The sequence below is a fragment of the Periophthalmus magnuspinnatus genome, chromosome 18, assembly GCF_009829125.3.
Source record: "Periophthalmus magnuspinnatus isolate fPerMag1 chromosome 18, fPerMag1.2.pri, whole genome shotgun sequence".
In the NCBI taxonomy this organism is placed as follows: Eukaryota; Metazoa; Chordata; class Actinopteri; order Gobiiformes; family Gobiidae; genus Periophthalmus; species Periophthalmus magnuspinnatus.
In genome coordinates this window covers 26,335,968-26,349,330 of record NC_047143.1, presented here as the reverse complement: position 1 = coordinate 26,349,330, position 13,363 = coordinate 26,335,968, and the positions used below count along the sequence as shown (strand labels likewise).

Below are 13,363 nucleotides of genomic sequence, written 5' to 3'. Positions count from 1 at the left end.
CAGCTTTGCAAACACAAAAGAAAAAAGTAGGGTGAGTTCGCAGACACGTAGCACAAGGTAATTATCTATTTAAACCAAAATTATTATTATTATATAGCTTAGCATCATAAAGGTAATGTCCAAAGTAGTTTATACATTAGTGCTTTAATTATTTGTATTATGAGTCCTATATTAACTCCAACACAATTGAACAAAAAAAGTAAAAACTACACTCGCTTTGCTCTAAACCCGCTGCCACGTGAGCTCTTTCTCTGCCACATAACAGGCGCCCCTCTTGCTGTGTCATGCCAGCAAATGTATTTTTAGTCAAATTTCAAAAGGCGACGCTGGAACCTACCATCCCCATACACAGCGGCGTTGGAGAGGCGGGATAGAGATGGAGAGATGGAGAGATGGAGGGATGGATATGAGGCCGGGCGGGCAGGGGAAGGGGAGGGGGATTGACCTGGGAGTCCGTTTTTGAAGTTGGGACACTCCCTTCCTCTTCTGCAAACCACTGTGTAGCGCAGTGCAGTGGAGGACTGGAGGGTCCCGAGGTGGAGACAAGAAGTGCTGATACGGTAGAAGTTAAAACCACGGGAAGAAAATCCAGCAGACGAGGTAAATCTGCTCAACTTTATCATTTTTTCCTAATAATTTTGTGATTCTACAAATGTAAATATGTATGTTTTCCTTTTAGAGGCTTTAATATTCCCAGTGAAACATCTGGACAGCGTTAAAAACCTGCAGAGCGAGCCAAGAGCCGGAGGTAAGGTTTCAGATCAATAAACCGCTTATTGTTGCAGTGTTGGCTACATCCTTCTACAAATGAGTTTCTGTAAGTAGGCGAGTGTTGTTCCAGGTCGTGTACATCCAAACGTAAAGGTTCTGTTTCATCTGGTGTCAAAAAACTCACCTAAGTCGACTCAGAGACCTGATTGACCTGATTGGGCTCAACATGGCCCTCAAAGTGTGCGCCAAGAACAAGGAGACAGGATGTTTTTACTGCACAACAATAAGACAACATGAAAAAGTTTGGACACACCCTCTGAGTCATTTTTTTTCCTTTATTTTTACTACTTTCTACATTTTTTATACACACAGAAGATATCAAATATACGAAGTAAGATGTATGGATTTTTTATAGATGGATTTATTTAACTTTTTTCTTTACTGCGTTATGCCATATATCTTACGTCATATATTTGATGTCTTTTGTGTGTATAAAAATGTAGAAAGTAGTAAAAATTTAAAAAAAAATTTAAAAAAGAAAGCATTGAAAGAGGGTGTGTCCAAACTTTTGATTGGTCGTATATGTTTAAACAACATCAGGTCTGAGATTAATCCAGGAGCAAACTCGGACTAAACCCGGACTAAACCCGGACTAAACTCGGACTAAACTCGGACTAAACCCGGACTAAACCCGGACTAAACCCGGACTAAACCCGGACTAAACCCGGACTAAACCCGGACTAAACTCGGACTAAACTCAGGACTAAACTCAGGACTAAACTCAGGACTAAACTCAGGACTAAACTCAGGACTAAACTCAGGACTAAACTCAGGACTAAACCCAGGACTAAACCCAGGACTAAACCCAGGACTAAACCCAGGACTAAACCCAGGACTAAACCCAGGACTAAACCCAGGACTAAACCCAGGACTAAACCCAGGACTAAACCCAGGACTAAACCCAGGACTAAACCCAGGACTAAACCCAGACTAAACCCAGACTAAACCCAGACTAAACCCAGACTAAACCCAGATGAAACTCGGGACTAAACTCGGGACTAAACTCGGGACTAAACTCGGGACTAAACTCGGGACTAAACTCGGGACTAAACTCGGGACTAAACTCGGGACTAAACTCGGGACTAAACTCGGGACTAAACTCGGGACTAAACTCGGGACCTAAAGCAGGACTAAACTAGGACTAAACTAGGACTAACGTAGAACCTAAAGCCGGACTAAAAGCCGGACTAAAAGCCGGACTAAAAGCCGGACTAAAAGCCGGACTAAAAGCCGGACTAAAAGCCGGACTAAAAGCCGGACTAAAAGCCGGACTAAAAGCCGGACTAAAAGCCGGACTAAAAGCCGGACTAAAAGCCGGACTAAAAGCCGGACTAAAAGCCGGACTAAAAGCCGGACTAAAAGCCGGACTAAAGCCGGACTAAAGCCGGACTAAAGCCGGACTAAAGCCGGACTAAAGCCGGACTAAAGCCGGACTAAACCCTGATCTGAAGCAGGACTAAACCCTGATCTAAAGCAGGACCTAAAGCTGGACCAGATTTCAGCAGAACCAAACCAACTCAACATTACTTTGTGACCTTCAAGGCGCTCAGTTTCACTTGTAAATGTAAACACACTGTTAAACTCGTGCCTCCCTCTGCCTCAGATGGACACTCAGGAGGGGGCGTGTCTACCCAAACTGTCCCGCGTGGCCGTGTGCGGAGGGACCCACGGGAACGAACTGTCGGGGGTCTATTTAATCAAAGAGCTGATGAAGAGGAGACGGGAGGCGGACGATGAAGAGCAGCCCATCCTGGTGTTGTCCAACCCCAGAGCCGCGCAGCAGTGCCTCAGATACATAGAGGTGGATCTGAATCGCTGCTTCTCACACGACGCCCTGAAGTAAGACGACGGTTTTACAGACGAGCCAAAATCAAACGTTTACTCAGAATATTATTAAACTTTTGAAGCACAACCTTTTACATTTAAAAAACCCAATTCAAGTACAACTATAAAGTACTGTACTCAAGTAAATGTTTTATTTATCTGTACTTTACTTAAGTACATTTTGCAGTGGATACTTTTTACTTTTAGTTGAGTACATTTGAGAGCAGTATCTGTTTCTACTTTCTACTCCCACTACATTTTTGAACTAGACTGAAAAGTAAAAAGTACCTTCGGCTTTGAGTAAAACTAAAATAAATACGCAAAATTCATAAGAAAAATGAAGAAATTGATTTGTGTTGTTGCTGTTGAACAAAATATGTGTCATTTTGAATCAATATGTCCACACTTCCTCTATAACAAATGAACAAAACTTGTGTGAAATACTTTTACTTTTTACTCTTTACATTTTTAAAAGGGTACTTGAGTTGATTTTTTTCTTTTACTTGAGAAACTTTTTTTTTTTTAATGAATATTTTATTTCGGGAAGAGCACATATTATTATATTTTCCCAGTACAAGTATTGTATGAAACATTATTGATCAAAGCCCCTAAGAAAAGTGCTTGTCAAAATAAAAATAAAAATACCATGGTCAATTAGTCCCATCCTGTTTTAATATATTAAAGGAGTAGAAAGGAAAAAAACAAAAGAAAAAACCCAAAAACTATTTACAAGAACCGGGAGCTTACATGGAAAAATAAAGTGTAGTCAAACATTTATATACATTATACCATAAAATATAAATCTTCACCCAAAATGGAGAAGTCACAAAAAGTCTGTTCTAATTGGAGCGATATACTTAATCCACTTGTTCCAAATACAATAAAATGTGTTCCTTTGAATGTTTATTGTGTACGTTAGCCTTTCCATCCTAAATATTTCATTTACTATATCAATCCATCCATCCACTGAAGGCGGAGCAGAATTTAGCCATTTTTTAGTGATGTTCTTTGTACTTGCTGCCAGGAGGGTTTGCAACAGCTTTTTATCACTTCTCCGTTCCAAAAGAGCAACCCTACCTAAGTACAAAGTTTCAAAGTTGAATGGCATGTTCACTCCAAAAACTTTTAACCGCGCATGGATCTCACTCCAATACAGTTTTAATTTGGAGCAAGCCCAAAATATGTGGTAGTGATTCCCCTCTTCAGAACCACACTGTCTCCAGGATGTCAACTGACTGCTCCTCTGGGCTGGAGTTCTAAGACCAGGACAGGGATGCCGTCGATGTCCACTGGAATGACCAGATGCTGTCCCAATCCTCCTCAGTCATTTTAATTGTTGCCTCCTTTTCCCATTTCTGTTTCACATATAACGTATTACACTTGTCACATAAAGTGCATTGTTTACTTTAGAAATCATTTTTTGGGTAGATAGCCCATATGCCGATTTCAATATTTTTAAAAAAGCTTCTTCAGATTGAGTAAAGTTTGTTATACTGCAGTTTGAGTTAAAATAATGTCTGATTTGTAAGTATCTGTAAAAGTCATTCTCTGTGTCTGACAAGTAGGTGATCAAACCCCTGTCTATCCAAGATTTAAAAACACAATCGCTTCTGTTTGGGGGAAACTCTGTGTCATAAGCACACCATCTAAATAGAGTTTTCATTTTCTGAATTTGAGTTAAATTTACCACCTTTTGCCAGATCTTCAAAGTTAAAATCATCCAACAGTTCAACCATAGATTTTTATCACCTACAAAGGCCTTTTTTTTAATCATTTTAAACTCCATTTCCTTCCATTTTGCTTTATAATCTTCATTGCACCAATAGAGAAGCGGAACCACCTGAGACGCATAATAATAATGTCTAAAGCAGGGAAGGGCCATGCCTCCTTTTTCTCTTAATTGCATTGTACTGTACCGCACCCTAGGTTTCTTACCTTCCCAGATAAAACATGATATCTGTTTGTCCCACTCTCTGAAATAATTGTCCAGTACTTCCACTGGGAGTGTTCTGAACAAGTGTAGCAGTTTAGGGAGTACGGACATTTTGATGGAGTTCACTCTAGAGGTCAAACTTAAAAAAGGGATGAGACTCCATCTGTACAAATCCTCTTTGATCGCTAATGACAGCGGTTCATAATTTATTTGAAACAGATCTGAAAGGTCTTTAGTCATTGTGATACCCAAATATTTGAGAGACTTTTTACCTCTGTATCTGTACTTTTACTTAAGTAACAATCCTGATTCCTTCACCCACCACTGACTAAAACACTAACTCTCTCTGTTGTTTTTCCTCCAGCGCTCCGTTATCCGACAGCGCTCCGTATGAAGTGATCAGGTCCCGGGAAATCAACGCCGTGCTCGGCCCCAAAGGCAGCGCAGACTCTGTGGACTTTATATGTGACCTCCACAACACCACGGCCAACATGGGGCTGTGTTTTATCTCATGCTCAGACTCAGACTGGATCTCCTTGCACATATTTAAACATCTACAGGTAAGTTAAAGCAGAAAGAGCAGAAATACAGGGTGTCCATTAAGTCTCTACAGTTTCAAAATGTGTTACAAAGGAAATTGATGAGACATTTTAATCAGACTTGTTCTATTGTCCTCAGTGGTTTCTAAAGTGTTTCACCTCATTTTCACTCTACACGGGCACCTCAGATGTTCTTTGAGGCCCACTTCTCTTTCTCTGCAGCACTGTCCCTGTCTCCACACATTCCTTGTTTTCCGTACTTTGTTCTGTAGTTTCGTTGAGTTTGCGCATCCCATTTTGTCTCAATAAACCACTTTTCACTTGGGATGTTTCTGGAGAACTTTGACAAACAGGTGAATATGCAAGTATAGAATATGTTATCTGAACCCGCCCCCTTTTTCTATTTTTCTTTTTTTTTTTCTTTTCTTTTCTTTTATTATTTATTTATTTCTTTTATTATTACCACCACCTATCATTCGCACACACACACCACTTTCATACTAGGCAATGTGGGAGAAGTGTCTTGCCTAAGGACACAACGACAGAACTTGGTCCGAGCGGGACTCGATCCTCTGACCTTCAGGTTGGGACCAACACTCTAACCACTGAGCCACTGTCTCCCCATCATTATTATTATATATATTATATATAATCATTAAAAAAACAAAACCATGTAACACACTGTGTCTTCTCTTAAGGAGGAGACGTTTAAAAAGACGCCTCTTTAATCAACAGGATGCCTGAAATACCAAAATGCAACGTGAACTTTTATAATCACTGAGTAGAGTAGAACAAGTATAATTAATAACTGATCACTTGCCTTTGTAGTTAGTTTAAAATTGTAGAGAGAATTAATGACCTCAGTGTTGAGACGAGTTGACCGTGACCTTTTTTGACTCTTGTGTCTCTTTTGACTCTTTTGTCTCATGTCTCTTGTGTCTCTGTTACAGCTGTGTATTCCTGATATTCCAATGCGATACCTTCATTTCGATCTGTCCCATGATGAAGCTTACTCTCTGGATTCAGTTGGCAAACATGGTTTCGGTTTGTGTTGTTTTATTTTCTTTTTTTTAAATACTTCATACAACTGCAAAATACGACCTAAAAACAATAGGTCGACTTAGTATAAAACAGACAAAGTTGACTTTTTGTGATGCAGATTACTGTTAAGTCCTTATTTTGTCATTAACTGGAAAAGCAGTGGAGCAGAGACGATATTAAAGATGAGTTTTTGTGTGTGTTTGATCTACAGTATTGATTATTTAAAGGCCCATGTTACGCTCTTCTCTGATCTGTTCTAATTTCATTTCCTCGTCACACACAGACCTGGAGTTGTGTTTTGTTTTTTTGTTTCATTCTCACATGTTTAACACAAACCTGCAGATTTAGGCTGAGTTCTTCTCTCAAACTGAAAACACTCTGTTCCACCTTGTGATGTCATCATGTGGTGATACAGGAAGTGCTCCACTGTGTTTTTAAACTCCACACACCTTCATTTATAGAATCATTTGGATCATTTCAGCCCCGGAAATTGCCAATCTCTACTGAACTAAAGGTCTATCTTTCTCTTCCTCTCTCTCTATCTTTCTCTCTCTTTCTCCCTCATTTTTTTCTCCCTCTCTTTCTCCCTTTCTCTTTCGCTCACTCTCTCTCCTCTCTCTTTTTCCCCTCTTTCTTTATCTCCCACTTTCTCTTTCTCCCTCCCTCTTTCTTTCTCTATCTTTCCTTCTCTCTCTCTCCCTCTCTTTTCCCCTCTCTCTTTCTTTATCCCCCTCACTTTTTCTTTCTCTCTCTCTTTCTCTCTCCCTCTTTCTTTCTCTATCTTTCCTTCTCTCTCTCTCTCTCTCCCTCTCTCATAAGAGTGACAATCACTTTCTTTCCTCTCTTTCTTCTCCAGACTCATGTGGATCATTTCATCTCTCTCATTCCTAATCTTCTGCAGAACTAAAGGTAAAAGTTGCTGTTAAATTGAAAACTACCACTTCATGACATCACAAGGTGGAACGTCGCATTTTGATCTTTGTAGATGTTACAGACTAATAATAAAGTGTGACTCAAACATGTGTGAATGAAACAAAACACAACTCCAGGTCTGTTTTTGAGGAGGAAATGACATTAAAACCTGACTTAAACCTCACCAGAGTCAGTTTTGTGTCATATTGGACCCACATTTGTCTCTTTCAGTGCCTTTTTTTCCATTTTCCGTTTCGTTCGCTGGTGTTTCGTGACTTTTCCTCGATGTGTTTTTACAGCGATGGAAGTCGGCCCTCAGCCTCATGGTGTAGTGAGGTCCAACGTCTACACAACAATGAAAACTGCCCTTGAGCTCGTGCTGCACTGGATCCGTTTGTTTAACTGCGGTAAGTAAAAAGCATTATAGAAACATTATACAAGTTTGATTTCCTGCTTTGACCTTTGACCTTTTCAAACCACGTGTCTGTGTCTGTACGGTTATCATGGATCTATTATCATGGATCTATTATCATGGATCTATTATCATATTTGGAGGGTCCTGCTGCTTAGTGCTGCCTAGTGGCCACTCACTGGTACTACAATGACAAATCCCTCCTGACCAGAAAGGATTTTCAACAGAGCAATGTAAACACAAACTGCTCATACTGGACTGACAGGGACTGACAGGGACTGACAGGGACAAACAAAGGACTGACAGGGACTGACAGGGACAAACAAAGGACTGACAGGGACTGACAGGGACTGACAGGGCACCTACAGCTTTCACGAAGGTTGAATTTTATGTCCATTTTTACCTTTTTTTATAATAATAAACTTTTTCTCAGCTTGAAATCCCTCTGTGGTCTTAAAAACGCTTTTTAATCGTTAGCTTGGGCACGTAGCTGCTAAAGGCTAAACTCTCGACATGCATCATTGACACACGGCGGACAACTCAATGGGCGGCCATTTTTAGGCCCCGGGGCTTGTGAAGTATATGTGCAGGTTTGAAATAAATATTCTAATTTCTAGCTTCTAACTTTTTCTTTTCTTGTCTGCTTCAGGAACAGTTTTTGAAGGCGGACCTGTGGATGTGTTCACTCTGGTAAAACACGTGGATTACCCGCGCGACTGCAGTACTCATGATATAGTAGCAGCCATTCATCCACTACTTCAGGTGAGGAACACACATATAAAGGATTTCAAATAATCCTTTAAACCCACAGCAACAATACAAATAAACACAAGAGCATTTTGACGTTTATTCTCCAGTTAGTCACCAAACGAGCACAGCGCTTACTGTAAACGCTGTGTTTATTTTGGTGTTTCTCAAAAACTTCGAGGAAACGTAAACATGTATTATGAGTATATTTAAATAAGGGTTAGATTGGGTTTAGATTGGTGCGTTGTTATTATGGTAAAGGTGTCCCTGTGTTTTGGAGACAAAACACAGGGACAACCAGAGTGTGTGTGTGTGTGTGTGTGTGTGTGTGTGTGTGTGTGTGTGCGTGTATGCGTGTGTGTGCTCTCAGGCAGCTTAAGTTGTATTTTCTTTGTTCTACATAAATAAAATAAATTAGACTGTCACAAGGCGTGTCAAAATAATGACTAAATTATCTTACCGTCTGTTAGCTATTTTTAAATTTTTATGGTCAGTATTTATCCTGGAGACTTTTTCTTTGTTGTAGAGGAATATTTTTTATTTATTTATTTTTTTCTACAATATAAGGTCTGAGCTGTAGAAGTTTGAATTATTGTTAAAATGACACAAACTAATGACTTGAAAGTTCATTTACACAACGCAACAATATTTAGAAGATTTTTTTGTGAATAATTCTGCTTCATGTTTCGGTTTTAATTATTATAGTACTTTTTACAATCCTAACAGCAACATAAGTACGAACTAGAACTGTTTTTGGGGTCAATATTTATTGTGTGCACTTTTTCTTTGCACTACTAGGACATTTTTGATTATTTTCTGACTCTATGATCAAATTTAATCCGTAAAAGTTTGAATAAATAACTCGTCTGACTCGTTACAGACTCAAACTAACAACTCAAGTGTTTCATTCTGCTGTTTACACATCGCAACTCATGATTTTTTTAATAATATTGTAGATTTAGAACAGTTTTTATGGTTTAAATTCCAATATTGTCTGTGTTTACTTCAGCGATACATCAAATTTCAAGATGTGTTATCAGGACCGGCTTAAACATAAACTTTAAATACCTTTAATCTAATAGAATAACACATTTCTATCTGGTTCCAGGACTATTATTATTAAATATTTGTGATCTCTGTAAGTCCACAGTCCAACAGGGTCAACAGGGTTTTCATAACTCAAACGTACACTATAATTATAATCATATTCAGCGTGACGATTGTATTTGAAAGTTAAGGAAGTATCAAACCCAGAGATGATATTAGCTTGATAATTTCTTACTTTCTGGTTAAATTTCTTGTATTTATTTACTATTTACTACTTGCATAATGATTTAAACACTTTCAGGCTGTGGTAAGAGCTTCTGACGTAGCACGGGAGCATCTTCAAACGTCAAATTCTATTAATAGCGATTTGAAAAAAAAGTTCCTCGCTGAAAAGCCAATAGAGCCCGTGCTGCGCTGTGGCTGTTTAATCAGTTTAATGATGGGAGAACATTTATCCTTGTTTGACGTTTTGCCAGGTCTCGTTCTGTGTCGGTATGAAGTCTATTTTTTATTCTCCGTGAAAAGGTGTGACACAGACGTAGGGAACAACACCAGCACATTATATACTTTGCATTTCGTACAAGCAAAGGCGGCGTTTTATCTAGACATTAAACAGGTTTGCAGTACATGTATGACCCGACAAATGTCACGCTCCTGCACAGATTGTTCTCGATATCACACGAGATTCAGTTCGTGTTGTATTTAAAAACACAAACGTGCAGGTTTAGGCTGATGCACTTCGCCAACGATCAAAAGTTTCAACTGTTCTATAAAATAAAAAGCGCTGAAATGCTGTTTTTTGTCGTAACGCAGCGAGTCCTCGGGTTAATTCGGAAATATAAACGATCAAGTTCAACATTTGTGAGTTTGTTTTTATGATATTTCATGGCAAAATATAATTAATCAATAGTAAACCTCTTGACCCTCATCTGGGACTGTGAAATTATCTCATTATACAATCTGAAAACCGCAAATTCCTGGGCGTCAGACGTCACGGGCGACAATCGAAACCGCGGATTTCGGATCGAGGACGAATTGGGACGGTTGCCATAGCGATTGATAATAAAATAGTGAATCTTTTGAGCGGGGAAATGTGTAACAAGGAAGCCGATCCATGATGTTCATACAGATGTGGAGGAAATAAAACAAACAAAAGTGCAGGTTTTAAGTCTTTTTTTTTTTTTTTTATCGAAGTAAGAACAAACATCAAACTGAGAGTGAAGTCTTTTGTTGCTTCTTCTTTTGAGTGAGATTTGGTGTTGGAGCCTTTATTATACTGTATTAAAACATTTGTCAGAGAGAACTGGTAGATCCTGTTTGCATGTGGCATCTGCAGTAATCATTACATAGTGGATTTGATTTGTTCTGTTTGGTTACGTTGGTTTGTCGGGGTTTTTTTTACCCTCTCCCTGTTCGATCCTCTCTGTCTTCCCCCTGGCATTTTACATTTTAGCTAAAAATGCTAAATGTCCTACATAAACGAACCTGAACTGACCTGATTAACTGACCTGAATAACTGACCTGAATACCCTTGATAAAACACTATAATTTTCTATGACGTAACTAATTATACCTTTTGCCTTTAAGGATAAGGACTTCTGCCTTCTGAATCCTGGGGACCCCGTTTTCCAGACTTTCTCAGGTGAAACTATAACTTACAACGGGAGCGAGTCTCTCTATCCTTTCTTCATAAACGAATGTGCCTACTATGAAAAGGGCATTGCTTTCTCTTTGTCAAGAAAGAGTCGAGTAAATGTCCCCAGTCTCCGGGCGAATCGGGACCAGAGCCGCTGACGGGACGCCAACAAACAAAAAAAAAAACATCAGAACCGACCTGACGCAAAGGTGAAAAGCCAAAGATTGCAATAAATTTTTAGTAAACACGAAGCGAACAAGTCTCATGGCATTTTTTAAATTTTTAATCCTTGTTGTTTTCATATATTCACAAGCATTCACAAAAAAGCGTTGGATTGTCACACACGATGGCTTCAAATACATATTCGTAGTATTTAAAATAACATTCTATGGAGTACTATTTGGAGGTCATTCATATAAATATACTTCACTGGGGGTCAAAAATAGAAATTCACGATCGGCAACTACACGAATACTCAAAACGGTGTAGTCAAGAAAGATTTAAGTGCAAAGGAAGCGTTTCGCAGTATGGCCTTGGAAGTACATTCGTGACAGTTTGTTTTAAATCCTGCTAAAACATGAACACTGATCTTTTGAAATAATAAATAAATAAATAAATAAAGTCAGTCGATAACACAATTCCCATAGAGTACAGTGACAAAAGCGAAATAAGCAACAAAAAAACCCAGCATACGCCCACTCAATGAATATAAAACGTTACGAAAGTTAAGGTAAATATAAAAAACAAAGTAAAGACAGAACAATAACAAAAACAAACAAAGCGACACCGCACAGATATCATTGACGTATCAGACACTCCCAGATTCCGCGGAGAGCTCCATTATCTCACAAAAGACGTCTTACACAACACGACCTTTTTTCGGGTATAAATATCTGACTCCGCCTTTCCAGATTGTCAAAACAAACGCGAGCGCCGGGTGTGGCCGATACAGGTTCCATCGAGCATTCACACAGGCATTTATTTATTGTTTTTTTTTGTTTTGTTGGGGTTTTTTTTTGCAAAGTGAACTGCTCAGTCGTCGAACCGTGACACACACATTACATTGTTGGGCTTGGATACGCACCAGCTACTGATTTCAATTCCTTAGTGACGCCTGCTCAGGTTCCGGAAGCAAATTTATTATTAATTTTACCATTTGGCATAATTCAGATATTAAGAGTTCAGTGATATCGCGGAGGCTAACCGGCTACGTGCTAACTGTGACTCATAACGCGGTGGGTTTAAGCGCGAAAATGACGTTTAAAATGCAAGATTCTGCTCAATACTAACGGTTTCAGAACAGATTTTAAGTTATAGGGTTAATTACCGCGTAGCTGCCGATCTCCGAGTAAGATTTTAAACTTTTGATAAGATTTTTTCTTGGTAAGTCTATGACAAAAATGAAGGAGAAGTTTTGTTCTGGAGCCGTGGGTGGAGCGCTCACATTTCAGCTCCATTACTGGGTTTCAAGTGTCACAACATTCTACCAGCCAACAATTTGTAAAACAGATGGAGAACAGCTAAAATAAAAAGCTAAAATGCAGATTTTTGTTAAAATACTGAGAGTTTTTTGGGTTAATTCCAAAATAGAAACAATCAGGTTCGACGTTATCTTTATGACATAAGAAAACCTGGCGCTCGTCATCACATTCTAGGATTATTCTCACCGCGGGGTTTCGGATCGATGATAAATTAGGACGGTTGCCATAGCGATACAATGTCGTCACGCGTAACAGGAAGCTGATCTCTCGTCAATAGGTCCGCAGTGTCGGTACAGCGCGAGGGCTTTGGTTTGGTCGCGCGACAGTAAACATCAGGTTCAACGTTTGTGAATTTGACCCTTTTTTTTGCATATTTCACAGTAGAATACAATGTTCTAAAGACGGAAAAGTGACACTCGAATGTTTAAAGTGGCACCGATCCAACACCGCTTCCTCCTGTAGGACCAGTTTGGATCAGACGCAAACCACAAGAAAAACAGTTTGAATAAAGTCTGAGCTACGACACTAAAGAGCTGCTGAATCTGGAGGGTTAAAGGGGAGAGTGAGGAGAGTGAGGAGGAGAAGGGTTAAAGAGGAGAGTGAGGAGGAGAAGGGCTAAAGAGGAGAGTGAGGAGGAGAAGGGCTAAAGAGGAGAGTGAGGAGGAGAAGGGCTAAAGAGGAGAGTGAGGAGGAGAAGGGCTAAAGAGGAGAGTGAGGAGGAGAAGGGCTAAAGAGGAGAGTGAGGAGGAGAAGGGCTAAAGAGGAGAGTGAGGAGGAGAAGGGCTAAAGAGGAGAGTGAGGAGGAGAAGGGCTAAAGAGGAGAGTGAGGAGGAGAAGGGCTAAAGAGGAGAGTGAGGAGGAGAAGGGCTAAAGAGGAGAGTGAGGAGGAGAAGGGCTAAAGAGGAGAGTGAGGAGGAGAGGTATTTGGAGGGCTAAAGGTCAGAGTGAGGAGGAGAGGAGGGCTAAAGGTCAGAGTGAGGAGGAGAGGAGGGCTAAAGGGAAGAGTTGGGAGGAGAGGAG

The 13,363-nt window shown here is 39.7% G+C and overlaps 1 protein-coding gene across 1 annotated transcript; it reads left to right on the top strand.

Moving 5' to 3' along the window:
* Nucleotides 1-577: 577 nt before the first annotated feature.
* On the top strand, nucleotides 578-11,054 carry LOC117386110 (N-acyl-aromatic-L-amino acid amidohydrolase (carboxylate-forming) B-like). The gene is made up of 8 exons (XM_055228926.1): nucleotides 578-600; nucleotides 680-748; nucleotides 2,375-2,610; nucleotides 4,893-5,088; nucleotides 6,018-6,111; nucleotides 7,320-7,427; nucleotides 8,082-8,194; nucleotides 10,814-11,054. The coding sequence occupies exons 3-8, from the start codon at nucleotides 2,375-2,377 to the stop codon at nucleotides 11,018-11,020; spliced, it is 954 nt and encodes a 317-aa protein (XP_055084901.1). The 5' UTR covers nucleotides 578-600; nucleotides 680-748; the 3' UTR covers nucleotides 11,021-11,054.
* Nucleotides 11,055-13,363: the final 2,309 nt, after the last annotated feature.